At 43.4% G+C, this 27,500-nt stretch overlaps 2 protein-coding genes across 3 annotated transcripts in view; one reads left to right on the forward strand and one right to left on the reverse strand.

Moving 5' to 3' along the window:
- Positions 1 to 2,790: 2,790 nt before the first annotated feature.
- LOC135093004 (zinc finger protein on ecdysone puffs-like) lies at positions 2,791 to 17,993 on the forward strand. 2 transcript variants are annotated; one of them, XM_063991845.1, is made up of 19 exons: positions 2,791 to 2,941; positions 3,543 to 3,656; positions 4,161 to 4,398; positions 4,919 to 4,984; positions 5,359 to 5,665; positions 5,992 to 6,118; positions 6,239 to 6,296; positions 6,517 to 6,582; positions 7,012 to 7,113; positions 8,322 to 8,444; positions 8,935 to 9,030; positions 9,577 to 9,664; positions 9,978 to 10,088; positions 10,547 to 10,689; positions 11,523 to 11,957; positions 12,538 to 12,608; positions 13,617 to 16,649; positions 17,411 to 17,645; positions 17,799 to 17,993. In XM_063991845.1, exons 2-17 carry the CDS (start codon positions 3,559 to 3,561, stop codon positions 13,855 to 13,857), a joined length of 2,370 nt encoding a protein of 789 aa, XP_063847915.1. In that variant the 5' UTR covers positions 2,791 to 2,941; positions 3,543 to 3,558; the 3' UTR covers positions 13,858 to 16,649; positions 17,411 to 17,645; positions 17,799 to 17,993. The 2 variants fall into 2 exon arrangements, with proteins under 2 accessions (XP_063847915.1, XP_063847916.1); XM_063991846.1 differs by lacking the exon at positions 2,791 to 2,941 and adding an exon at positions 3,223 to 3,443.
- LOC135093003 (uncharacterized) overlaps positions 16,786 to 27,500 on the reverse strand; it is a 13,447-nt gene continuing 2,732 nt past the window's right edge. Inside the window, exons 4-17 of the mRNA XM_063991843.1 lie at positions 26,841 to 27,060; positions 26,329 to 26,458; positions 25,154 to 25,985; positions 24,592 to 24,842; positions 23,802 to 23,976; positions 22,883 to 23,154; positions 22,447 to 22,558; positions 21,897 to 21,983; positions 21,234 to 21,368; positions 20,647 to 20,779; positions 20,118 to 20,259; positions 19,735 to 19,859; positions 18,901 to 19,074; positions 16,786 to 18,533 (exon numbers count right to left, since the gene is read on the reverse strand). Of these exons, the coding sequence (XP_063847913.1) occupies positions 18,409 to 18,533; positions 18,901 to 19,074; positions 19,735 to 19,859; positions 20,118 to 20,259; positions 20,647 to 20,779; positions 21,234 to 21,368; positions 21,897 to 21,983; positions 22,447 to 22,558; positions 22,883 to 23,154; positions 23,802 to 23,976; positions 24,592 to 24,842; positions 25,154 to 25,985; positions 26,329 to 26,458; positions 26,841 to 27,060 (2,913 nt within the window). The 3' untranslated portion in view covers positions 16,786 to 18,408. The remainder of the gene's footprint in view (positions 18,534 to 18,900; positions 19,075 to 19,734; positions 19,860 to 20,117; positions 20,260 to 20,646; positions 20,780 to 21,233; positions 21,369 to 21,896; positions 21,984 to 22,446; positions 22,559 to 22,882; positions 23,155 to 23,801; positions 23,977 to 24,591; positions 24,843 to 25,153; positions 25,986 to 26,328; positions 26,459 to 26,840; positions 27,061 to 27,500) is intronic.

Consider the following 27,500-nt stretch of genomic DNA (forward strand, 5'->3'; position numbering starts at 1 on the left):
CGTCACGTTTACCAGGTGCGCACAAAACACGTAAAAATAAAATAAATATATGATAAAAAAAAAAAATGCAAAACAAAACAGTGAAAACAATAGGAACACAATTAAAAGAGTCATTTTCACAAGGTGTGGTTCAGACTGGCGTTGAGATACCTGAGAACTGATTCACAGCGCTACGGTCCAGCCAGGTGTTCCCAGGTGAGGACTGAATTAATCACCTCCCTGCCTCCCTCTCTCCTCCCTCTTCCTCTCCCTCTCTCCCTCACTCACTCCCTTTAGCTTCTGAAACTCAATGCTCGAAAATCTTGAGAAATGTGCCTAGGGTTTGTCTTCTCTTCCTTCATCTCTTCTCCTCCTCCTCCTCTTCCTCCTCCTCTTCCTCCTCCTCCTCCTCCTCAATACGAGTAGCTTCTTTCTTATGCTCCTCTATTTATCCTGTTTCTCATTCACTTCCTCCCTATTTTACACCTTATCTCTTCTTCTTCTTCTTCTTCTTCTTCTTCTTCTTCTTCTTCTTCTTCTTCGTCCTCCTCCTCTTCCTCAATTCCTCATTTATTACAAATTCCTCCTACTCTTCCTTCTTCCTCCTCCTTTCCCATTTCCTACCGCTTCTCTTTCGCCTCCTCTTCCTCCTCTTTTTCTTCTTATTCTTCATCTTCCTCTTCCTCTTATTCCTCAATTCCTCATTTATTACAAATTCCTCCTACTCTTCCTTCTTCCTCCTCCTTTTCCATTTCCTACCGCTTCTCTTTCGCCTCCTCCTCCTCCTCCTCCTCCTGCCAGCCTCCAGGAAAGCAAGTAAGTGAGAAATGATTCATCTCGCTCTCTGTGACACCTGGCGAGTGAACAATTAATTATGAGACCAAGCCGTCCAGGGATTACTACCCCATAAAACTTAAACACAACAATATACAATGAGATACAGAACGTGGCCGACCCCTGATGTTGATGTTGATGTTGTTGATGATGATGATGATGATGATGGTGATGATGGTGTTGTTCTTCGGAGACAATGTTTTAATTATTCTACTACTACTACTACTACTACTATAACAGCAACAACACCAACAGCAATAACAACAACAACAACAACTAATTCTATTATAATAACAACAACTACTACAACAACCAGCATCTTTTATATCTCAATTTTCTTTCACTCCATCTTTCAATTCCATCTTTCTGCTAGCCATTACATACTACAGGTTTTCTTTAGTCTAGCATATCACAGAAAAAGACAAAAAAAAAAAAAGAAGGAAAAGGAAGAAAGAAAAAGCAAAACTGCATCTCTGGAAATGGATGCTTGAGAAAAAAAAATGAAGGAAGAAAAAGAAAAAAAAATCGTGTTTTGATTGTCAGTTCTGTTATTCCTTTGTAAAAATTAATATGAGAGAGAGAGAGAGAGAGAGAGAGAGAGAGAGAGAGAGAGAGAGAGAGAGAGAGAGAGAGAGAGAGAGAGAGAGAGAGAGAGGGGGTTACTAATTAAATAAGTGTTGCAGAGCCACCCGTCTGGTTTACTAAGAGGTTGTATTGATTCTCTCCATCTTGGCTCATTGACACTGATGATAGCAAGGTGTAGATCTGGAGGAGGAGGAGGAGGAGTAATAGTAAGAAAAAGAAGAACAAGATCAAGAAGAACAAGAGGAGCAAGAATAACAAGAACAAGAACAAGAACAAGAGGGAGAAGAAAAGTGATTAGAAGAAAAGACAAAGCTGATGATGATGATGATGATTGAAAAGTACAACAACAACAACAGCAACAACAACAACAACAACAACAACAACAACAACAACAACAACAACAACAACAACAACAACAACAACAACAACACTACGATGATGATTAAGAAACTAAAGAGACATAATTTAAACTATGAATAAGATTTTTCCCTCTAGCTTTACTGAAACTAAGACAATGAGAAAATGAAGGACAGATATTTTCATTTAAACATGAAACTAGAACCGAAATAATTAAAAAAAAATATGTATTTCAACACTCTTTTTGGGGTTGTCACCTTCAGGAGGCCTTCTCTAAGTAGCCTTTCTGGTGCTGTTGTTTTATTGATATATAGTCCGAGTTGGCCACCCCTCTTCCCACTGCTGGAAAGATTATCTATGCCTAGTAAATGGAGTCATTATTAAAAGGATTGGAATTTGGTATCACTTAGATGAATATGTAAGAGAAAGAGATGATTTGGGATCAAAGCAAAAAAATCATGAAATAGCCATAAACTTAATATTTCTCTACTTATTAATAGTCTTCGTAATTTTTAATGGATAAAAAAGAAAATTTCTAAGTTTAAGGGGGAGATTTAATATATAGACAAAAACAGTACCCACTGCAAGAGGCCCCGAGGTATGAAAGGTGGTATGATGGAAGCCTGGGCGGTGATTTTCTCTTCCGAGCGAGGGCACAGTGTATGGATGTGAATGCAAGGAGTTACAGGTGATCAGAGTCCCGCAGCAAAGTGTGCCAGATGTGTGACATGGGAGAGGATGAGACGGTGGAACATGTGGTGCTGGAGTGTGTGAAGTATGCCAGAGACAGGAATGAGATGATGCAAGTGGTACTGACTGAGTTAGGGCATGATAGGAATGAAAGAGTGGAGAAGACAGGAAAGGAATGGATGGTGTTATTGCTGGGACTGTGTAGAGAGGTGAATGAAAGGATGATTGAGGCGGTGAAAGAGTTTCTGGAGAGAATGTGGCGTGCCAGGTGTATGAACAATTAGGATAGAGGATGCTGTTCGTTTCTCTTTTTTTTTCCCCCTTCTACAGGAGTTGCCGATCCAAAGGCCTGGCTCAGGAGTGATCCTATGCCACCTGTACCATCAAGATCAAGATGAATCATCAAGATCAAGATCAAGATACGAACTGGCAGCCATTGTTGTTTGCATTGCGTGCTGGGGCCGGGCGAATTCCACGATTCCAGCTCATATAGAAGGTAATTACTGTCCCTGAGTATGTGTGAAGTGAGAGATGAACTATAACTTACAGATTAGCGGAAAATTATATAAGAAAGATACCTTGGATATGAGAAAAATGCAATTATAGAGGTTCCTTCAAGGCCTTCGTCAGTTCCGGAATGTTTAATAATATTTTATTTATTGTATTGTTGGAGGCGACTTGATGGGCGCTGCGTAGTAGTGGAGTGGGAGGCAAGGACATTAAAAAAAAAACATGTACAGCGCAGACGTATATTTCACCACCAGAGGACAGAATAGTTACCTTATGCCTCGGAAGACCCCACAGAACACCCTAAGCTTGATATGGCTGTCACAACGGAGAGGAAAGAAACATAAGAGAATAGAAATACATAGCACCATTCAGGAACGACTCCCATCATCACCCCACAACGCTCAGACCAACACCACCCACACCGCCACCACACCCACCTCCCTGCTGCCGTGACGCATTATTTTTGTTGAGAGTCTTGGTGGGTCTTGGTGAGTCATCTTCCCTAAGTGGTTTAGTAATTCTAGATGCAAGGAAAGAAAAGGCAGGAAGATTATTATTGTTATTTTTTATCTTTATTTTCTTTGCAGGAGTGAGTGAGGGAGGATGAGTCGCCCCTCCGATGGGTACTTCGGCCGAGGGTCACGCCGCAGGGTCAGTGAGGGGTACGGTCGGCAGTATGGTGACTCCTACGGCGGTGGCAGGTACGGCTAAGATGTTCATGTAAAAAAAATCAAATAAACAGCAATGGAAAGTAGAATAATTACATAAAAAACTCAGTAAATATGATGAAAAGTAATGAGTTTAGGGAATGTGGTGGTAATCCTTGCTTAGTAATTTCCAGACACTATTTCTGGGCCGAGTGTGATGCCTTATCAAGTTGTTACCTACAGAATGAACGGTCCGGCAGTAAGACTAGTGAACGGAATGAATCTTAACCTAACCCAAAGATCAAAAACACTAGTGCTATTTCAACATTAACCCCAAAAAAATAAACCAGCTTGAAAAAAGGCTTAAAATCAACAAAAGACAAAAAATAAAGAAAATTCATAAAACACAACAGGAGACAATTTCTTTATGTGCAATGATTCAAAACTTCCCAAGCCTATTATCATTACTATTAACTATTATCATTATTATTATTATTATTATTATTATTATTATTATTATTATTATTATTATTAAGTAATTAAAAACCTCCTCTTCAGATCATCACAGGAGTACTCACGCGACAGGAGCAGCGGTGGGGGGCGGTCACAGGGGAGGGGGCTGATGGTGAACCCGTGGGAGGGGGGGATGGTGCCGGGGAGCGGTGGGATGGCCGGCCGGGCGCTGCAGGGGACGGCCGCTGCTCCAGACATCGTGGCGTCCATTAACCACCTGAGTCGTATGGATAACCCAGAGTCCGAACTGGCACTGAATATTCTCAACGCTGTGCTAACTAATGTGAGTCTGGACTGGGTGTTGGGGGGTGAGGGGATGACCTAGAGTGTGTTATGTAAGTGTGTGGGAGGGGGAGGGGAGGGGGAGGTCAGTGTTAGGGGTGTTAACCAGTGTGGGTGTCTTAGAGTGTGTTGCGTAAAGGTTTGGGTTTAAGTTTGGTCTTTGTCGATGATGTTAAGGTAATTGTGGGTCTGTTTGATGGTCTTATTTATGTATCAAGGTATATCTTTTTATTAATCGATTTATTTATTTATTTTTTCACAACTTTAAGGAGGAATTAACTGTTTTCTTGTTTTCTCTCAACAAACAACAAGCCAAAATGAAAACAGCATAGCATCATGATATATCCTGTTCGTTGTTACTTTTCAAACCATATCTTTGCATCAGCGTAAATATTTTTGGTTTCCTTTTCTCTTGTGCATCTGTTTCCTTTTTTCCCTCTCCTCTCAGCTAACAGAGGTCGTCTTGCATAGGCTGGGTCAGGTTCCTTGGGTATGTGGGTTGTAACTCTGTCTCCTCACAGAAAGAAGAGACACAGTGGGCAAGACAGAGGGACTGGGAAGGCGGACAGAAGAGGAGGATGGACTGGGTGAGTAACAGAAGTAGTAGTAGTGATAGTAGAGATAGCAGTAAAATATCTAGTTGTGTTATTAGTCATAGTAGTAATAGTAGAAGTAATACCAGTAGTAGAGATAGCTTGGTCACATTAGTAATGGTAATAATAGTAATAGCAGGATGTTATTTAACTGTATAAAAGAAAGATTAAATCCATATATAAAAAATGGCAGAACCAGTAGCAGCAGTAGTAGTAAGAACACCCTGGTCATAACAGAAGTAGAACCATAACAATTCACTATATAAAACAAAAAGCACCAAACTAATATAGCATCAACAACAACAGTAGTAGTAGTAGTAGTAGTAGTAGTAGTAGCAGTAACACTAACCGCAACACTTTACCAACAGGATGACCAATATTACGGGTCTGGCCGCGGCATCCTACCCACCCCCCAGATGCCCCCACGCAAACTGCCCCGGCGTGACCCTAACATTGGCCCTGCGTACTCCTGGGGCGTGGTGGGGGGCTTTGTACCAGGGCGGCCGGGGAGGGGGCGGGGTGGATCAACAGGGCCAGGGTACAAGATGAAGAAAACATTGCCAGCTAAGAAGAAAATAGGAGCTAAGGAGGTCAAGACAAGTGGTGGTGGTGGTGCTGGTGGTGGTGCGAAGACCGAGGACAAGACTAAGGCGGGCAAAGTGGAGGAGGGGAAAGGTGAGATGTGCTGTTTGTGTGTGTGCGTGTGTGTGAATTTTGCAGTAGTTTTTTAGGTTTATGTATGGAGTGATTTACTGGATTTACAGAAACTATTAACTGTGAATATAATAGATCAAGATAGACTATTATTGATTTTCTTTTGCATACTATTACTCCTGCTACTACTACATGGACTACCACTACTAATAATAATAAACAGCATTATATTAACACCTCAAAATACACGAACAACCATAAACAGAAATATAACAAAATGAAACACTTTTTTTAATACTGAATCTCCCCTGCGGTTTACAGTAACATAACTTTGACTCCCTGTACAGGTAAGGAGCCAGAGACAGGCAATGGGAAGAAAGCAGAAGGTGATGAAGGGAAGGCAGAAGCAGACGAGGAGGGCACAGCAGAAGGGGAGGCTGCAGCAGTAGGAGACACAGCAGGGGCGAAATCTAGGTGAGGTATTGAAATTGAATGGGAGTGACTTAATGTATTGTAACTGTATAGAATTGTATTAAAGTTATCATGTCTCTTTGTTATGTCTTTATTCATGTTCTGTTTCCCTCCTTCGTTCAGTGCTGGAGAGACAGAGCAGAAGAAGAAGGAGCTGGAACCAAAGAAGAAGAAGGAAGAGGTGAGAGAAAGAGAGAGCAAGAGATCATTTTCATCAACACATAAGCAAATAGATAGATACTTATTTACCAACCACAAATCTTGCATATGTAGACCTGACATCATAATTTATACCTCATTACAAACACAAAGTCACAAGTTATACAGGTGAAGTTACATACATATTACTCAAATGGATGATACTAATGTTGTGTTTGTTTCTTGTGCCCTGCCCCAACCAGTGCCCTGTGCCTCTGTCCTACCTGCGTTGCCACATTTGTCACATGCACAAGTTCAACAATGGCTCGGTAAGTAGCAGTAGTAGTAGTAGTAGTAGTAGTAGTAGATTGAAATGCAGTCTAGGTTTGTTTAATTTTCCATCTAAGAAAGTCAAGGTAATTTTTGCACTAGTAGTAATAGTTTATTGACAAAATCATATCCAAAAAAACAAAAAAAAAGTCAAAATATAGTCAAGATCTTTCAAAATATCACCTGCATTAGAAAAAAAATTAAATAGCCTATTGTATCAGTATTATTAACATAACCTTACCTGTCTACCTATCATTCCTTATCTCACCTTCCTATCTTACCTGTCCTTTCCTTCCCTATTATTACCTCTCACCTGCCTCACCTATCATTACCAGCCTCATCTGCACTTTCCTTCCCTATCATTACCACCCTTACCTGCCTCACCTGTCATTACCTGTGCTCATCACCTCCCCTGTGGCTGCTTCCAGAACTTCATGGACCACGTGAGAAGCAAGAAACACCGGCGCATTACTCTCTACTACCAGGAGAAGATCGACTCCTCTCTCAAGATGCTCAAGGCTCAGTCCTGGGTGAGGAAGAGGGAGAGGGGGTATTCTTGGGGTGTGTGGGAGGGAGAGGGCGTGTTCTTGGGGTGGGAGGGAGAAGGGAGGGGTTCTTGGGGTGTTTGCAAGGTTTGTGTTTGTGTTATGTTTGTATCTTTCTGTCCTTGCTTGTTGGGGTGACTTGAGGACTGTGAGAGAGAGAGAGAGAGAGATGGAGTGTTTGTGGTGTGTTTTTGGGATTAGTTTGTGTTGTGTGTTCTTTTTTTCTTGTTTGTTTTGTGTGTGTGTGATAATAATAATGATAATAATAAACGGTTTATTATTCAGGCAGTTTACAAACTGCAAATGTACAGAGAGGGGTGGGGGAATACTTAACATTAATCCTAAAGCTAAGTCTAATCTAGAAGCGAAATACTATTTATTGATTGATGGTTCGCACCATGGTGGGAATCGCTCTGAGTCTGTATCTGTCCATGTGCGGTGCCTTTAGGGGCGTTATCTTGTTGTGGTGTCTTGTGGTACTGACCGGGCAAGGTGCGTCAGGCGGCAGCATGTGTCTGAGACGTGGATGATGCAGAAGTCCCCTTCCAAACTCCTCCAGAGCCTCTCACTGCCTGGTGGATAGTCTGGACAGACTCAGGGTGGTCAGGGGTTCATCATAGGTGGTGTAGACAGGGCCAAGGATGATCCTGCACGCCCTTTTCTGCCAGAAAAAACTGAGGTCACTATCAATAAGGGACGGGGAAGGCCAACATGCTGGCCAAGGCTGCTCTAGAGTGCCTAAGGTCACTCGTCCTTCCCGTGTGAGGTCGAGATGGTGTGTGTGTGTGTGTGTGTGTGTGTGTGTTTCTGTTTTGGTTTCCTGTGAGTGTTATTCATTGTGTTTTCTAATATTTTTGTATGTGTGTATTTTCTCCATATTTTTTTCTGTGTATGCTCCAAAAGTGTGTGTTGGTATATAAATGCAAGTGTGCATCTGCCTGCAAAACCCTTTCTACTCAAGTATATGTTATTACCAGTCATACCAGTAAGACAACAACAACAACAACAACAACACTGGCATCCCTCACATACATACCATTACCTACCTTTGAACCAATAAGACAAACAACAACAACAACAAAGTCTGGCATCCCTTGCATATATATATCACCAGCCTTATCATTGAACCAGTTAGCCAAACAACAATAACACCAACAACAGCAACAACAACAACACACTCTGATCTCTTGCAGCTCAAGTCCCAGCGTCACATTGTCTCCATGGTAAAGCAGAAGGGTCGCATCACCAGGTGTGACACGTGCGACTGCCCCATCAAAGGCGGACAGGGGCCTCATCTTTACCTCAGGGAGCATGCTGTGAGTGTGTGTGTGTGTGTGTGTGTGTGTGTGTGTGTGAGAGGAAAGGTGAGGTGAGGTTAGGTGAAGTTAGATTTGGTTTGGTTAGGTTGTTAAGTTAGGTTTAGTTAGGTTAAGTTACATTAGGTTAGGTTATGTGTTTTGGTTTGATCAGGTTGTTAGGTAGGTTAAGTTAGGCTTAGCTAGGTTAGGTTACATTAGGTGAAGTTTGGTTAGGTTAGGCTTAGATTAAGTTAGGTTAGGTTAGGTTAAGTTAGGTAGGTTAAGTAAAGGAATTGTAGTAGTAGTAGTAGTAATAGTAGTCATCATTTTGTGTATTTGAAAGTCAGATCAAAATTTGTGTTGGAAAGACAGTGCTTCTATCTATTCAGTCCTGTAGTAGTAGTAATAGTAGTAGTAGTTGTCATCATGTATATTTGAAGGGTAGATAAAAATTAGTGTTTGAGTGAGTGGTTTGTTCTGTGTGTTCACTCTGCCTCCTCCCCACCAGCTGGTGTACCACTTCACCAAGTGCTTCACCTGCAAGAAGAGGTTTGCTTCCAGGGCGGAGCTGGAGGCACACAAGCTCACCTTCCCCCACATGAAGGTACACCAACTGAACACTTTGTCACAGAGAAGGATGGATTTGCTTTTTCTTGCTTCTTTCTTTTTTCTTTTCTTTCTTTTTCTTTTTGTTTTTTTTTCAGGGAAGGAGAGGTTTGTTTGTTTGTTTGCTTTTTCTTTCTTTTCTTATTTCTTTATGGTTTTCTTTTTTTGTTTTTGTTTTATCTTTTCTTTTTTATTTTAATGATTCTTTTTGTTTCCTTTTTTCTCTTATTTTGTTCTTCTCTCTTGCTTTTCTTTCTTCCTCTCCGTTCCTCCTCTCCAGCGCATTTAAGACCACCACCATCTTAATACATTCACATTACCCCTTTTAAAACTCAACCACCATTACCTTTACATTAAGACAGTCACCCCTTAAAAGTTGCATCTTTCCTTACATTCTCTAGTCATCCTTTCCAATATCTTTCCTGCCCTGTCTTTCTGATACCGTCTCAGTCCCTCCATCTCTGTTGTAGGCTCAGCTCAGGACCTCCTCAAGTACTCTCACAGTCCCTCCCTTGCTGTGACTTACCTCTCCTTCTCTTTTCAGGCTCAGAGCATTCAAGACAGCATTGCACGGGAGAGGTTCTTGAGGAAAACTAGGAAACAGGGGAAGGAAACTGTCATACCTGAGCAGAGTAAGTAGTAGAAGTAGTTGTAGTAGTAGAAGTAGTAGTAGTAGTAGTAGTTTTAGTGTCTGGTTTCGTTGACATTGTGTTTGTTGAGTTTTTCTGGTAATAGTAATAGTGGTTTGTGTTTGTGTGTGTGAGAGAGAGAGAGAGAGAGAGAGAGAGAGAGAGAGAGAGAGAGAGAGAGAGAGAGAGAGAAAGAGAGAACACCATCCCTCTACTACCAAAAGAGAGAGAACCACCCATATTCCTTACTTAGAGACAGACATACAGACATCACCCTCACCCCCCTACCCCTCCTCACCCCTTCCCTGTGTTGCAGAGTTGACAGAGGAGTTTCATGAGATGGTGACACAGATGCAGCTTAATAACCTTAGCACACAGGTGTGGAACAAGGACACCATACCTGTCTACGACCCTGCCACGCCCATAGGTAAGCCACACACACCTGTCCTGTCCACCTGTGTTGCTTTGTTTTATTTATTTATTTATTTTCATTTATTTTTTATGTATTTATGTATTTATTTATTTGTTTTTTTCCTTCTTTGGTTGGTTTGATGTTCTTTCTGCCTGCATTCCCTCTTTTATTCATTGTTTTTTCTCTTTTCTTCATTGTTTCCTTCCTTTCCTTCATTCCTTCACTTATTCTTTCCTTCCTCATCTGTCTGGTTAGGTTAGGTAAGCCATACACCTGTCCTTTCTACTACTACTACTACTACTACTACTACTACTACTCCATTATTATTTATTTACGTACAGCAGGAATGCATGGTTGGACTGAATCATGGTAACTTCAGTTAAATCTTATATATTTTAAACCATATTAAACTAAAAAGTCTAACATAAATTGAGAATCACCTGTACTACTACTACTACTACTACTACCACCAGGCTTGAACCACTTGGTGAAGCAGTCACTGTTTGTTTGTGCCGTGTGCCCCAAGAAGGTGAGCCAGACAGCACACGAGGCGCTGGAGCACTGCAAGAGCCGAGAGCACTATGACTGCTACCAGGCACACCTCAAGGCCCTGGAGGTGAGCTGGGGTGGGGGACATGAGGTAATATAGTAAGGGGGACTGTAGAAGACTAGTTAACCCATATAAGGGAGGTTTACAGCCCTTAAAACTCTCATTGTCTTGTATTTAACTTGTTGATACTAAGTCCTGGAGGTGAGCTAGGATGGGGAGGGTAAGGGGGACTGTAGAAGACTAGTTGACCCATACAAGGGAGGTTTACATCCCTTAAAACTCTCATTGCCTTGTATTTAACTTGAATCGAAGTCCTGGAGGTGAAAACAGTAAGACAAAAATGAGGAAAGAAAATGTGTCGGCTAAAATTATAAGATAAATAAAAAATAGCACAGTAGATAGGCCACTATTAAAATCTTGTCACTTTATTCACCTTGTAAACAAACTGGCAGAGACCGTTTATATTTTTTCTGGTTGTTGGATTGACTAGCGCCTCTGTAAGTAAGCCCTGGAGGTGAGGTGCAGCAGGGGACATAATATAACACAGAAATACAGGAATAGAAAAGCCACTTTGACACACATAAGCCAGTTTCTGAGCACCTAAAGTTTACCTTCTCTTCACGACTCAAAAAACAACAATACTCCTGACTTAGAATCAAGAGGATCTATAGAAAAAAACACTGTAAATTTTATTGTTCCTTAAAATATTGGCATTTTTCTATTATTACTCAAGTTTTCTATGATATTCCCTCTCATTTCAGGAAGAGGCAAAAAACAACATTCATAACTTTCAATTCAGAGGATCTATAAAAAAAAAGACAAAATTTGAGTGTTCCTTAAAATATTGGTGTTTTCTATTATGACTCAAATTTTCTATGATATTCCCTCCTCTTATTCAGGAGAAGGAGGCGAAAGGAGAGACATCAGACAAGGAGAACGAGAAAGAAGAAAGCACTGATAAAAAGGAAGCCACAGAGAAACCAGAAATAAAGAAGGAAAAGGAGGAGGAGGAGGAGAACAAAGATGAGAAAGAAACTGACAAACTAAATGAGGAAGAGGAAGAAGAGGAGATGGAAATAAAGATGGAAAATGAAGATGATGGAATGAAAGATATGGACAACATGGAAGTTATTGATGAAGAAGGAGAACAAGAAGAGGAAGAAGAGGAAGAGGAGCAAAATGTCAATAAAGATGTACAAGAAGGCAATGAGGAGGAGGAGGAGGAGATGGGAGATGATGTGCTGGCATCCGTGGAAGAGGTGGGAGAGGATCTTGAAGAGGAGACTGAGCTGGAAGAGAAGGAAGAGGAGAAGAAGGAGGAGGAGGAGGAAAAGGTAAGACTTGGGGTTATTTTCATTACTTCCTTCTTTTATTCATTTTTCCTTCCTTCCTTTCTTTCTGTGTCGTTAAGATTCTTGGTATTTATCTGTATTTTCATTCCTGTTCTTCCATTTTCTTTCTTTTATTCTCTTTTCTTTTCTCATTGTCTCCTTTTTCATACCTTGAGATTTTCTTTCCTTTCTTCCTTCATTTATTCCTTTCCTTTCATTTAATTTCCTTTCCTTTCCTTTCTTTTCTTCCCTTCCTTCCTTTTTATCTCTTCTTTTCTTTCCTTTGCTCTTTTCCCTTCCTTCCTTCCTTCCTTCCTTCCTTCCTTCCTTCCTTCCTTCCTTCCTTCCTTCCTTCCTTCCTTCCTTCCTTCCTTCCTTTACTTTCAACTTAAAACCATTTCTTCCTCCCTTCCTTCCTTCCTTTTCTTTTCTTTTTCTTTTTTCTTTCTTTCTTTCTTTCTTTCTTTCTTTCTTTCTTTCTTTCTTTCTTCCCTTCCCTTCCCTTCCCTTCCCTTCCCTTCCCTTCCCTCCAACTCTAAACCACTTCACCACCACCACCACTAATAACCTACTCTAATTACAGGTAAAGGACACAGGTGAGAAGACCACCACCTCAGCAACTTCTGCAACACCTGAGGACAAGACAGGAGCCAGGTAGGATGGTCATAGGATGCCAGAAGGATGTGGTGAAGGATGTTTTGTCTGGGAAGAATTATGAGGAAGTGAAATTGAGTTGTTGATTTGTAGATAAAATGATAAAAGATGAATAAGTGAAATGAAAAAAAAAAGAAAAAAAGAAAGAAATGTGGTGTTTTGGAATATATAGAGCAGTGGGGGTTAGTGTGTGTGTGTGTGTAAGGGGGATGATGTATCTTTGTTAATTAGAAAGAATATTAGAGATGAATATAATGGTGGGATATATATCAATTTTTTTTAGTTCAGAAGAAATAAGTTTGGTTTGAGTTTATATATGAATGGAAAAAGCTAAAAGAGAGAGAGAGAGAGAGGGGGGGGGTAAGATTTATAATGAACTGGAATGTAAAGCAGTACAAAGCTGTAAAAAAAATGGATTGATATTTACTTTAGATTAATTTGTGTAAAGTAGAGAAAAAAAAAATGTGTTTTGAGTTGATGTATCAGTGTAACCTAGAAAATGGAGGAGAAATTATTGTTTCTTTAAATTTTATGTCATTGTAAACTAGAAAATGTAAATAAAGGGATTTTTCATTCTATAGATCATTATAAAATTGAAAAGTAATATGGGAGTGAACTTTTTTTTTATTTATTTTATTTATTTATCTTTTTATGCCATTGTAAACTCAAAAAATATAGAAGTAATGTGTTATATTTTTTGCTTTGGTACATTAATTTCACAGTTGATCAGTTTATAATTCCTGTTGTTGTCATCCTTGTCCTGTTCATGCTTTGAGTGGGCCAAGACCTGCTAGAACTCTCCTGCTTGTATAACAAAAGAAAATGGCACAGTTTTTACTCTTGATTTCCACCCCAAAATATTAGCCACTGTATTTGTTGAGGATTTCCACCCCAAAAGTTCAAAATAATCGCTGTATTTGTTGAGGTTCATGTGTGTGTGTGTTCGCAGCATCACACCTGTCACTTGTCACCTGTGTGTGTCTAATGCACCTGTGTGTTTTGTCCCAGCTCCTCCCAGAACAAGCCCGCACCTGAGGACATACCCACACCCACCCCTGCATCCACCCCTGCACCCAAGTCTGCACCCAAGCCTTCACCCACCCCAGCACCCACTCCAGCACCCACTCCAGCACCCACTGCAGCACCCACCCCTGCACCCAGCACAGCCCAGGGGAAGGCTCAGGGCAGGCAGGGACGTGGCCGAGGCAGGGGAAGGGGCAGGGGTGTGGCGTGGGGGAGGAGAGTGTAAAGTGTGTGGGTTAGGTTTGTGTGTGGTGCTTGTCTGGGCCGCTCCATGTGTGGGAGACCTCAGCTGGTGTAGAGATGGATAGATAGATGTGTGTGTGTGTGTGTGTGTGTGTGTGTGTGTGTGTGTGTGTGTGTGTGTGTGTGTGTGTGTGTGTGAGGGATTTGTACTTCATTCAAGCATCTTTTATTTTCACTACTGTTGATATCTTGTTCACTACTGGAAGATTAGTACTAAGATGTGATTCTTGTTATTTTTAAGGATATTATTCCAATGGTTTTCTCAGTTTTTGTGTGATTGCATTTCATTCTTGTTGTACTGAGAGAGATAGAGAGAGAGAGAGCATTTACTCTCTCAATATGTAAAAGAGAAAGAGAGACAAGAAGTAAATAATTGAAGATGAGAAAAGAAGCAACTGGAGAGAGAGAGAGAGAGAGAGAGAGAGAGAGAGAGAGAGAGAACAGACCGCATTGCACAAACTAATGATAAAAAAAAACTCACAACCATTCCAAAAAACATATTAGTTTTGTGAGTAGAATTTGCCAGAAAGGAAATTTGAGATGCAGGAGTGTGTGGGAGAGGCAAAGGATATGTAGGAAGCCAGATTACTGTGTGAAGGATGTGTAGGAGAGGCTGAACATATCCTGTACACTGTGTCAGGATGGTTAAGGATGGTTTGGAAGGGAGCTAGTGTATGAAGGATGTGTAGGAGTGGGTACTGTGTGTTAGGAAGGATTTGTGTTACAGGAGATGAGGATATGTGTTTTTCACCACAATTATGTGTAGAGGGTGGTGTTAAGACTATAGGAAGGTTCGATTAAGCTGGAGCATCATTCCTAATCTTGTCTTAATAAATGTATGCAAACTGACTGTAAACTCTCTCTCCTTCAGTGTTCATTTGTATATTTATCAGTTTTTGGGGTCAAGATGTCACTTTATTTATTTATTTATTTATTATTGTTATTTTGTTTGTCTTATTTTTTTTTTTCTTTGTGTTGGACAGTTTACAAGTCTCTTCCAGTTTTTGTGGCAGTGGATGTGGTTTCTTTCTGTGATGCTTGTCCTTGCCATGCCTTCCTTCCCAGTGACTGCCATGTGTAGGCCTGATGGCTCCTTGCAGCTTCCCTTTTGTACATCCACACTCAGCATCTCCAGGTGTTGACTGTTTACCTTTTTTGTGTCTTCCTCCACATATAAATAACACACACACACACACACACACACACTCCAGGTCTTTTCAGATATTCAGCATTCATTCTTATCATGCCTTCACACACTCACAGCATCTCCAGGTCTTCACACTCACCATTCCTCCTTATCCTTCACTCCATACAGTATCCACTCCACATAGCCTGCCCTCTTATCCTTCAGTCCTTCACTAAGCCTCCATCTCTCAGTCCACACAGCCTTCACCCCCTTCTTTACTCCACACAGCCTCCCCCCACATGCTTCACTCCTTTACTCAGCTTCCCTCCTCATCTCTCAGTCCACACAGCTTCCCCCCTCATCTTTTACTCCTCCACACAGCATTCCTCATCTCACACCATCCAAGCCATCCACATCTACATCTCACACCTGCAGCATCCCTGGAATCACATCAGTGCCCCCCAGGTGACAGGTGAGCTCAGTTTTAAGAGATTAAATGACTTGTCTAATTGTCTTCTATTTAATTTTTCGTCACCACCACCTTCACCAATCTTTAGGACCTAGACATGCTGATTATACTGTTTGTCATGCGTATTTTTAATTCTGGAGTAGGGAAGTGAAATAATTGATTTCATATTAAGAGCTAAAGTAAGAACGTAAGAAAAATAAGGGCTGGTGCAAGAAATTAATAGGCCTACAAGCGGCAGTCCCTATTTGAAACATGCCTGCGTATTTTCACCTATCATCCCTATCCATAAATTCGTGTAATCTTTTAAAACTACCTAATGACAATGCTAACAACCTGGTTTGTTTGTCTCTACCGCGTGGATAAAAATTTTTCCTTAACTACCTTGTTGTATTGCTTGTAATGGTTGATGTATTCTGGTCTGCAACCATCATTTGTATCTTGTTTGTATTCTTGTATTCTTAAGCAATTCATTTCAAAATAATGGCTAAGATAGTTAGTCTTTGCCATGCGGATAAAATATTTCCTCTAACTACCTCGTTAAATTAATCTGCTTGTAATTGTTAATGTATTCTGGTTTGTGTTCTCCATTTGTATCTTGTTCGTATTCTTAAGCCCTTTGTTCTTTCACCAGGACTGTTAACAAATGCCACAGACGTGATTGGTCAGGTTCTCATGGGTGTTCTCCTCATTAATGACGCAGGGTTCTCACCAAACCATCACTGAGTCATGATATTGCCATTATCACTTCATTAACTTTCACTACAGGCTGTAAAACTATCACCCAAGGAAACACACTTGTAAATCCCTAACAGTTTGTACTATACCCTGCTAAAACATCCCTAAAACCACGATAACTTACAGTAAATCAAAGGAAATTGTCACTAAACCATGAAAATACCCTTGCAAAATTCAGATCACCTCACTAATTATAATTTCAATCACTAAAGCCACGAAAACATCCTTGGAAAACCAAATAACTTTACCTTGGGTTTCTTAAAAGTAGTGGAGGTCTTTTCTTTTCTTCCCTTTTGTTGCCTTAGCCCGGTGTCCCTCTAATATGAAAAAAAAAGACATTGAAGCGTTCGAGACAGCGAGAAAGTTCCGAAGCTTCAGCAGATGTGAACTGACGCCTGACTCTAGCGGCGTCGCCCTCTCCACTTCCGTCCGCCGCCCAGGTAAGGTCAGTGTTGGTTTGTGACTTTTCTGTTTGGTGGTGAATGATGGCGTGTTCCTGGTGATGGTGCTTGTGCTGTGTTGTGGTGGGCTTGATGAATCTGTAAGGGCTTCGTTGGGGCGAGGTAAGGTGAAAATGAGTGCAATGAATCCAGCTTTATTGGTACTCGTGTTGGCTGTTCCTCTCTCATCACCTTGACAGTCGACAGGTGCGTGACAATCTCCTATCGTCATACTGTAACACTCTGCTGGTTGTTATGTCAGGTGTCTTCAGGATTGAGGTGGCAACAGCGGGGACAGGACCACGCAACACTGAGTACAAAGTTGTGTTTAGTGTAATTACCTTCAGATCATTATCATTCACTTTCCCTCGCCCTCCTTGTCCTGCTCTTCAGTGACATGACGCTCCCACGGCACACGGAGCCACTACCAGGTGAGCTGTTATCTCTTCAGGTGTAATCTTTTAATGGTGTAATCTTTTAACTTGTAATGGCTCGTTTATTGTAATGAGCATTTGGAGTTATGGAAAGTTCAATACTGAGGTGTTTTTGGTCCTTGGGCAACTTATTGGTGTTGAGGCGTCTTGCGTTTTCGTTATTTTGGATTTAGAGTAGTGTAAATATTTGTACAAATGTGTCGAGTAACGACCTGGTGTACTGTTTGCGTCGCTTAATTGAAATCTTTACCGTCTTTACTCATCGATTTCTTTACTAATTGATTGTGCTAATTTCTTTACTAATTGATTGTGCCAAGAGTATTTACTGTTAGGTCATGCCAACCACGTGCCCCCGCTCCGCTGCTTCACAAGGCGCCCCACGGTGCTACAGCCAGCCCGGCGCTCCACATTGGCGGCCTGAAGACCCACGCATCCCAGCGACCCAGTAAAAGTTGTGTGCTGGCAGGTCGCTCCTCATGCTGCCGTTTTAGATGCTAGCCTGCCCGAGCGCTCCTCTCTTCCCGCTCCTGCCTCTCTGCCTGCGACGCGCCTGGGGTGTCTGGCTGGGTGAGTGGCTTAATTCAAATTGACAGTTTCAATTGAACGTTCCCAGTTACTTTTAAATCGGTTAATTCTGATGTTTTATTCAAATAGTTGTTAAAAATTTATCTTTTAAAATTCGTTTGTTTCCAATTCAAATCTACGTCGTCTGTCCTGCAGATGAGTAGTGACGCTGCAGTGACCTTGCAGACTGGCGGCGGCTGCAGCACTCCCCTGCAATACGTCCCCTGCATTGCTGTAACAAAGCAGCCGTGTGAGCATAGTGAGTGAGACTCGTGGGCTGGCGCGCCGCCGGTTAATGAGCATCAGTGTTGTAAGAGTCCGAGGGGCTCCCAAATATAGATATTGTTTTTAGTTTTTTTATTTTTTTTTATTAAATTTTCCTTCTCTGAAAATGGTCGTGGTGTTTCTCCGGAGAGTCTTCGAGGTATTGTAAGCCAGTAGCGAACGAGTGAACTACATGGTTTTGTTGAAGTTAAGCTTCCACTCTGGCACTCGTCAACCTCTCTCCACACAGCTGGCATCGTATTCACATCCAGGAAAGGGAAACGGACACTGTTATTGTATTCTATATCTATGCATAATATATAATTTCATACAATATAGCCTCTTATCTACATGGTGTACAGGTCCCCTATGCACAGTGAGAGGAACAAGGGGGTGGAGGTAAGGACGTAGCTAAATAGAATCCCATACTTGATGGGGTAGAGGAACCGGGGGGGGGGAGAGGGGATAAACGTGAAAACCAAGATGCCTTGATGTTGATGGCTTATCGCAGGAGGTGAAGCAGAGGCAGCAGGAGGGCTGGCAGCAGCAGGGCGGGGGCGGGGGCGAGGCCAGCTGCGGCATCTCCGTCTCCATCGCCGCCCTTGATGAGATCCCACAGGGTGTTTGCTGCAAAGGAAACTGATTGCAAACCTCTGCAAAGGGATTGGGGATGTGCTCTGTAAAGGAACATTAGAGATGCCTAAAGGAAACCGAGAAACGCTGAGCAAAACACCCTGAACCTCTGAACTGAAATACCAAATACCACACCCCATACCCCCCCCTATCCCCTTCATTTTCCCCTCCACTGCCACCACCCTGCTATTTTCCCTCCTTTCCATTCCTTTTTCTCCTTCCCTTTACTCTCTCCTCCCCTCTCCATTCCTTTTTCTCCTTCCCTTCCCTTCCTCTCCCCCCACTCCCATTCTCTCCCTTTACTCTCCTCCCTTCCCTCACAGCACACCTGATCCTCTCCCTCCCCATCCCCCAGACTCACTCTTGTACTCCTCCAGCAGTGTCTCCTCCTCCAGGCCCCCGCAGGTCCTGTAGGGCAGCTTCTTGGGGCGGTCCGGGTCAGGGTACACGCCCCTGATGGTAATGGTGGGGTGGTCCAGAATGCCGCCAGCCAGCACGCGGGAGAAGTCCAGCTCAAGACGACCTGCGCTGGGGCCTGCGTCAGGAGAGGAGAGGGGTGAGGGGAGGTAGTGTGAGGGTGTATGGGAGGGGAAGGTGCGTGTGTGAGGGGTATGGGAGGAAGGGAAATGAGAGGAAAACTTGAGAAAAACTATTGTGATGCCATTATGAGGCGAAAGGAGGAGAGCGAGTGATGATGATGATGAAATGAAATGAGGGAAGACTGTGAGAATAGGGAATAGGAGAAGAAATAGAAGAGTTACGTGAAGGAGTATGTAATGGATGAAAATTAAGAGGAAAAATTTCATAATGCCACAAATGAGGACTCAGCGTGACCGATGAGATGAGACAAGGAGAGGAACAGAAGAGAAAAGACTTAAATATGATTGATAAAGATTTGTATGAAAGGGAGAAGAAAAAACAAAATAGACGAAAGGAGGTAATAGGATGAGAAATGAGAGAAAGGAAACGATAGACGAAGGGAGAGAAAGAGAAAAGTAGTGAGAAACATGAAAAAAAAAAAAAAATAGGCGAGAGGGCTGAAATGAGAAACACACGAAAGTAAAATATAAAAGAACAATGATGAATTATCGAAGAGGGAAGACAAAGAAAACTGACTAATAAAAAAAGTAAAGGACTAACTAAAGAAAAAAAATCTTTCATTCCTTCCCTCCCCTACCCTACCCCACCCACTCACCCATGAAGTGCACCACGAAGGTCACGCACTGCTGGTCACTGGAAAAGGTCACCGTCTGGAGGTCAGCTGCCAGGAACCACTTGGGCGCCCCTAACACCTCGCGCATGTCCATCATGAAGGTAGGCCTGGAGGAAGAGGAGGAGGAGGAGGAAGAGGAAGAAGGTGGGTGGAGAAAGGAGGGAGAAAAGTGGGGGAGATGAGAAAAGATGACAATTTTTTTTATTTATCTATCTATTCATGTGTCTACTCACTTATCTATCTATCTATGAGTATTGCTGTAACTCTCTCTCTCTCTCTCTCTCTCTCTCTCTCTCTCTCTCTAACACCCATCCACCCCTCTCAAACTCCCCATCCACTTCACCATTCCCGACTCCCTCACTTACACAGAAAATTTGGGCGCCTTTCTGATAATGACCCACTTAATTATGTCATCGTCTGGTTCTATATTGGCGCAGGCGAACCGCTCCACTCCCGCGTTCTCCGTGTGGATGATAATGGCCCGGTTCATGATGCCGTGTGGACCAGCTGTGTGGAGGGGAGAGAGGTGAGTGAGGCTGGTGGAGTGGTGATGGGGAAGTGAAGGGTGATGAGAGGTGGAGAGGGAAGGGATTGGATGGGTGGAGTGAGATGGAAGAAAGAAAGGAAGTGAAAAGAATATAAGAGGAAAAACAAAAGAAGGGAAGAAGGAAAGAAAGAAATAGAGGGAGAGGGAAAAACCAGAAAAGGGGAAAATGAAAGAAAAAGTGAAAGAAGGAAACAAAGAAACAAAGAGGGGAAAAATACAATAAAGGGGAACGAACCAAAGAAAAAGATAAAAAGAAGTGAAAGAAAAATAAGAAAAGAAAACAGAGAACGAGAATGACAAAATATATAGACAAATATTAACACACACACACACACACACGTACGTACACAGGGGCAGATTGCGATCCACAAACACGAATCGCTTGTCTCCAACGTCAATAGTACCAAGACGGCCAGAGAGGTCCCCAACATCGCAACGCAGGGGGACTTCTGGGCCACACTCTCTCTCGTAGTAATCCCGCTGTGGGGAGAGACGGGGGTGAGTGAGTGTTAGTGAGGTGGGTGGTGGGTCAGTGGGTGGGTATGCAAAGGGATACAAGGGAAAGCCGAGGAGAAGAGAGCGTTTGGTTTCTGTGAGGGTGTTTGGCTGGAAAGAGGATGGGAAGAAAGGAGAGGGAGTAAAGAGTAAAAGGAAAAGAGGGAGAAAAGAATAAAGGGGAAAAAGGAAAGAAAAGAGGGAGCAAAATAAAACTGAGAGATGAAATAGAAACAAAAAGAAAAGAAAGGAAAAAATAAAGAAAGCAGAAAAAAGACAGAAGCAAGACTGACAATATAAGCAGGAAAAGAAAGAAAATAAACAAACAAACAAACAAGCAAGCAGGAAGGAAGGACAAACAAACAAACAAACAGAGAGACAGACAAAACCCTTCTCCCTCCCCTTCCATCTCTCCCCCTTCCCCCCAGGTAACACTCACGTCATTGGGGAAGGCCAGGTGAATGAGGTACGGATTCCACCTGTACCCCGCCGCTACACACCTGGACTGGAAAAATTTCACACCTGCGTCCACACCTACAGGGTTGACGTACACGGACCAATTGTGCCGCCGCGTCTGGAAACGTACACAGACTCAATACGTACATGACCGAACACATACAGCACATACGTACACATAAACGTGCGTATTTTGTTTCATTGGAATAAGAAAGAAAATAAATAGCTGGATGAATTAATGATATGAAGGGTAACAAACACTGAATGGAAATACAAAAAAAGAAAAAAAAATACGAGGATAAGTAGAAATATGAACGTAAATTTGAGGTGACATAGAGGAAAGTGAATTGTGTAAGGTGACAAAAATAAATGAGTGAATAAGGTGACGAAAGGTGAAAAAAAGGACGTAACAAGAGAGATAACATAAAATGAAAAAAAAAAAGAGAAGAGAAAAAACAGGTTAAAATAAAATAAAAAAACATGACACAAATATAATCGAAAAATAATAAAGACATTCACCCTTAAAAAAAAAAAAAAAAAGAAAGAAAAAAAAGGGTTAAAAAATATCAAAGCACAGAAAAAAAAAGAAAAGAAAAAAAAAAAAAAAAAAACACAATCATGAAAACAAACAAGGCGTCCCACTCACCACGTTCCTGTTGTTCCTGCCGGGGTGCTTCAAGTTCACCTCGATGAAAGTCTCCCCGAAAGAACCGTCCATGTACACCAACTGACGCTGTGTGTGTGTGTGTGTGTGTGTGTGTGTGGAAGGTGAAGGAAAGCGTTGTTATTATTGTTATTGTTCTTTATATCGTTGTTGTTGCTTTTTCTGTTGCTACTACTACTACTACTACTACTACTACTACTACTACTACTACTATAATAATAATAATAATAATAATAATAATAATAATAATAATAATAATAATAATAATAATAATAATCGTTGCTCTATTATACATTCATCCACTTTCTCTCTCTCTCTCTCTCTCTCTCTCTCTCTCTCTCTCTCTCTCTCTCTCTCTCTCTCTCTCTCTCTCTCTCTCTCTCTCTCTCTCTCTCTCTCTCTCTCTCCTACAGTCCTTCACTCCTCCAGTACCTCTCATATCCTACTGTATCCTACACCTACCCATCCTTCCGTATCCTACCGCTACTCTATCCTATCACAGTGTACCATATCCTGCGCATCCTTCACTCACCATCCTGACGTATCCTTCGGCGTATCCTTGAGGGTTGTGGAAGGAGGCGATGGCGGACACCTGGCGGGCCTCAGCAGGCGAATACCCCCACCCTATGCTGCCGCAGAACCACCTGGGGGAGGAGTAGTAGTAGTAGTAGTAGTTATAGGAGAAGGAAGAGGATAAAGAGGAGATAGAAAGACAAAATAACAATAAGAAAAAGAAAAAAGAAAACAAGAACAAGAAGAACAAAAAAATAACGAGAATAAAAATAAAGGAAAAAGAGAAAAGAAGTGATAAGTGCACACACACACACACACACACACACACACACACACACACACACACACACACACACACACACACACCTCAACACTTCCCAAAACACCCTTAAAACCCTCCCCTTCCTTTCTCAACACCCCAAAACACCCCAAAACACACACACACACACACTCACCTCGCGTTCTGCTGTATCTTATGAATCACCACGGACCGTCCCATGATCGAGGTGGGCCCAAACAGTTGCAGGTTCGTATCATTGTAAAACTCGTGCAGCCAAGTCTGTCCGTGCAGCCCCCCATACTTCCCTGAGAGGTCCCCCATCTCGTACAGGTCATCCGTGCCCTTGGTGGGAGCCGGGGAGTCACTCGGGGTTATGTTTAAAGGGTTATAGTGGCCAAGAGTTGTTGATGCCTCGCACGGGAATTCCAGCTCGCTTTCAACTGGGACCTGTGAATGAGAGAGTGAGAGAGAGAGAGGGTGCGGGAGAGAGAAACAGCGACAAAAACGAGGGTAGGAATAATAATAATAATAATGATGATAATAATGAAAGGTGAGAGTGAGAGAGAGGGTGTGGGAGAGAAACAGCGACAGAAACGAGGAATAATGATGAGAACAATGATAATAATAAAAAAAAATGAGTGAAGGGGTGTGGGAGAAACAGGAACAAGAAAAAAAAACAATAGGAATAATAACAAGAACAATAAGAAGAAGAAAAACTGAGTGAGTGGGTGAGAGAGAGAAACAGGAATGAAAACAAGAATAGTGATGATAAGACGAACAATAACAAAGTGGTGAGTGAGAAGAACAAAAAGAAGAATGATAACAATAACAACAACAACAATAACAACAATAACAGTAATAATAATAGCAAAAACAATACGCTACAAGAAGAAGAAGAAGAAGAAGAAGAAACACGAAAGAAACAAAAAGAAGAACAAGAAGAACAACAACAACAAGACCAAGAAACACAACAACAACAAAAATAAACAAAACAACAACAACAACAACAAATAAAGAAAAACACCACCACCACCACCACCACCACCACGACCACCACCACCACCACGACCACCACCACCACCACCACCACTCACCATATGCACGTGGTATCCCCCCGCCATGCCAGCCAGGCCCCGCAACTCCACCTCAGTATTGGTCAGGTCGTATTCTGACTCCTGCACAAACTCAATCTTGCCTTCCACCGCTCCTGCTCCCCTCGTCGCGTGCCACTTGCCCACCACGCCCTTGTGCCTAAAGATGCGGTGGATGCTGCGGTGGACCAAGTGGAGGAGGTGGATTACAAAGGATTATATAGGATTTCAAAGGGTTATAAATGATTGAAAAGGGTTATAAAAGTTTGGAAAGGGTTATAAAGGACTGCAAAGGGTTATATAGGATTGGAAAGTTGTAAAGGATTGCAAAGGGTTATAAAGGATTATGATAGGAGCTGAGGTGGAGGAGGATTACAAAGGACTGCGGTGGTTGTTGTAGTGGAGATGGATTACAAAGGGTTACAAAGGATTACAAAGGGTTACAAAGGATTACAAAGGGTTACAAAGGGTTACAAAGGGTTACAAAGGGTTACAAAGGGACATAAGCAGCAACACCAAAGAAAAGGAAGATAATCATGTGTTATTTTCGTTATTTTTTTCTACCTTCTTTCTCTTCCTCCTTATAACATCCTATTACTGTCCTATCCTACCCCATCCTATCCTATTACAACCTTACTTCATCCTATCATCTCCTATTTACACCCTAATATATCTACCCTATCCTATCCTAACCTATTCTATCAAATCCTACCTTACCTTCACCCAATCCTATCCAATCCTACAGTACCCCATCCTTCCTTCCCCTCCCCTCCCCATCACATCAACTCCTTACCTCATGCAAGCCATCCTATCACCACGGTGCTTGGGAGCGAAGTCATCATGTATTACTATAGAGTGTCCTAGGATGCTGTGGGGCCCCGAGAGAGGAAGGTTGGTGTCCGTCATCATCTTTTGTGTCTCCGGGGCGCCCTTCACTGTTCCCGAGACCCTGATGTTCCCGTGGCGCCCAGACAGGTCCCCTAGTTCACATTTGGAAGGTGTGTCCACGCCGCACCCCTTGTATTGATTCTCGTCTGTGCTTACCTGGTGAAAAAGGTGATTGAGTGGGGTTTTGTTGGGTTTAGTGAGGGCCTAACGGGTTTGTGTGGGGTTTTATGTTTTTTTGGGGGTTGTGTGGGTTTTTGGTGGATTCCATAAGGTTCTGGTGCTTGTGTGAGTGCTTAAAGGCTTGTTTTGATTGGTGTAGGGTCTGGATAATACAGCAGAAGGCTCCTCCTCGTCTGCTATAGAAACTGAAGTGGTGGGGAAACTAGGAGGAGAAGGGAAGAGTGTGTGTGTGTGTGTGTGTGTGTGTGTGTGTGTGTGTGTGTGGGTGGGGGGGGGGCATGCCGTACCTTGAAGGGGTTGTACCGCGGGCCTGCGCTGACACACCGCATGGTCCAGTTGTAGAAGTCCCTGCCGGGGGGGTGGAGGTGTACGTGCCAGCGGTGGTCGCCCGTGGTGTTCCTGCTGCCGTCAGAGTACACGAGGTAGGTCACCAGCACAGAGGTGTCGGAGAGCGGGTCATCCGCCTCCTGCTCGAATATAATCTCCCCCACCAGCGGGTATCGGAAGGTGACGGAGGCGCGCAGCTGTGGTCTGGTGGGGCGGAGGTTAGCACACACCCACCTCGCGCCCTCAGCCTTGTGCACCACCAGACTACGGCCCAACACTGAGCGCGGGCCGAAGAGAGGCAAGTTGTGGTCTGTAACTGTGGCATGCGCATCTTCCAGACCAAGGAGCATGCCGTGTTTCCCGCTCAGGTCCCCCAGCTCATACTGGTCGTGGGCACCAAGGCCAGGCTCTGGTGAGGAGGCCACGTCTACACCATAGGGGTTATAGTGACCCTTTGTGGCCGAGCAGTGCGCCACCCCAGGGTTCCTCGGGGGTAACGCTGGGAGCTCATGCACGTGAAAACCTCCTGCCATGCCCTTAAGGCCCTCCAGAGCCAGGGTGACGTCCGTGGGGGCAAAGAGCGACGCCTGTGTGAGTGTGATATGCCCCGTCACTCCCAGGGCATCGAACACCGCCCGGGCCTTCTTCGGCAGCACTGGTCTGAGCTTCGTGCACGCCCACAGGTGGTCAGGGTGCAAGGAGCCCATCACGGCCAGGTACAGCTTCCGCGGCCCCGTCAGGTCAGGCAGGGTCAGTTTTGTGGAGGTGTACATCTTGCGTGAGAACCGCGATCTGGAGGGAGAGGGCGTGACCTGATGTGACCTGGATTGTGTGACCTGGTGTGGAGTGAATGACCTGCTGTGACCTGGAGTGAGAGGGTGTGACTTTAATGATGTGACATGTGACTGACTGACTGACTGACAGATTGACTCTTTCTCTCTCTCTCATGCGCACAAAACCATCCCACAACACATCGAGAAACACACTCAAACACACCCAAAACACCCCAAAACACCCAGACAACCCCAAACACTCCAACACGTACTTAAAAACCCCAAGCAACACATCCATAACCCGTCAAAACACACTTAAGACACCCCTAAACACCGCCCCTTCACCTGTGCCCTCTTCTCACCTGGCCGCGGACACCCTGAGGGGCCCGTGAGCCGCAGTTAAGTCCCCCAGGGGGCAGCCGGTGTCGTCACACTTCTCTCTTCCCACGGAGTCGTAAACGCGGCTCAGAAAATTGCAAGATGGTCTGTTCTCTGTTGGCGAGTAGTAGTAGTAGTAGTAGTAGTAGTAGTAGTAGTAGTAGTAGTAGTAGTAGCCTTCTATCTTATAATACTTTTTCTCATCCATTTTTTTTTCCTCTCCATTCAAGAACACCCATTTTTTTTTTCCTTTCATCTTTTAACCCTCATTTTCTTTCTTCCTGTCCCTCTTTCCCCTCACCATCCCTCACCCTACACACCCTATCTCACCATTACTCTCCCCTCACCCTTCCACACCCTTTCTCACCCTTTCCTTCGTCCTTATTCTCCTCCATCACCCTTGGCCACACTCTTCTTCACCCTCCCTTCGCCTTACACACCCTTCCTTACCCTTATTCTCCCGTTCACCCTTCCCCTCACCCCTTCCCCTCCTCACCCTTCTCATCCAAGATATCAGTGATGAAGAGAGACCAATTGTGGTCGCCGCTAGCGGGGTCGTCAGCAGCTGTGTGGTAAACATCTGTAAATATTGTGGTTTGCAGGCCCTTCTGTGAGGCGTTCCCTGTACCCACGTCCCACGCCCACGTTCTGAGCCACACCGAGCCGCCCACGGGAGCCTGGAAGCGCGCCTCGTAGGTCCTCTCGCCGCCCACTCCCTGCAGAAGGCGGTGGCGGAGGAGGGAGTAATGAAGGGGTGTGTTGGGGAAAGTGTTTTGTTTGTAGTGTTGGAGGGAGGGAGGAAGGGAGGGTGGGAAAGGGAGGGTAAAAGGGAAGGGAGTGAGGGAAGGAGGGGAGTGAGGGAGGCGAGGGTGAAGAAAGGAGTAAAGTAAGGGAAATAAGGGGGAAATGGAAGGATTGATGGACAGAAGGAAGGAAAAAAAGGGAGGGGAATGAGGGAGGGAGGGAGGGAAGAAGTGAGGGGGAAAAAGTGAGGGAGGGGAGGAAGAAAGGAAGAAAAAGAAGAATTTAATTAGTGAGAAAATGAATGACTCTCTCTCTCTCTCTCTCTCTCTCTCTCTCTCTCTCTCTCTCTCTCTCTCTCTCTCTCTCTCTCTCTCTCTCCCCCCATCTCCCTTACCCTTCTTTCCTTCCCCCA

The sequence above is a fragment of the Scylla paramamosain genome, chromosome 41, assembly GCF_035594125.1.
Source record: "Scylla paramamosain isolate STU-SP2022 chromosome 41, ASM3559412v1, whole genome shotgun sequence".
NCBI classification, from domain to species: domain Eukaryota; kingdom Metazoa; phylum Arthropoda; class Malacostraca; order Decapoda; family Portunidae; genus Scylla; species Scylla paramamosain.

Bases quoted from the DNA above. Each gene is read 5' to 3' on its own strand.
- LOC135093004 (XM_063991845.1), top strand. From the start codon at position 3,559: ATGAGTCGCCCCTCCGATGGGTACTTCGGCCGAGGGTCACGCCGCAGG. The intron at 4,399-4,918 runs GTGAGTCTGGAC...GTCTCCTCACAG, and splicing joins TCAACGCTGTGCTAACTAAT to AAAGAAGAGACACAGTGGGC. The intron at 5,666-5,991 runs GTGAGATGTGCT...CTCCCTGTACAG, and splicing joins CAAAGTGGAGGAGGGGAAAG to GTAAGGAGCCAGAGACAGGC.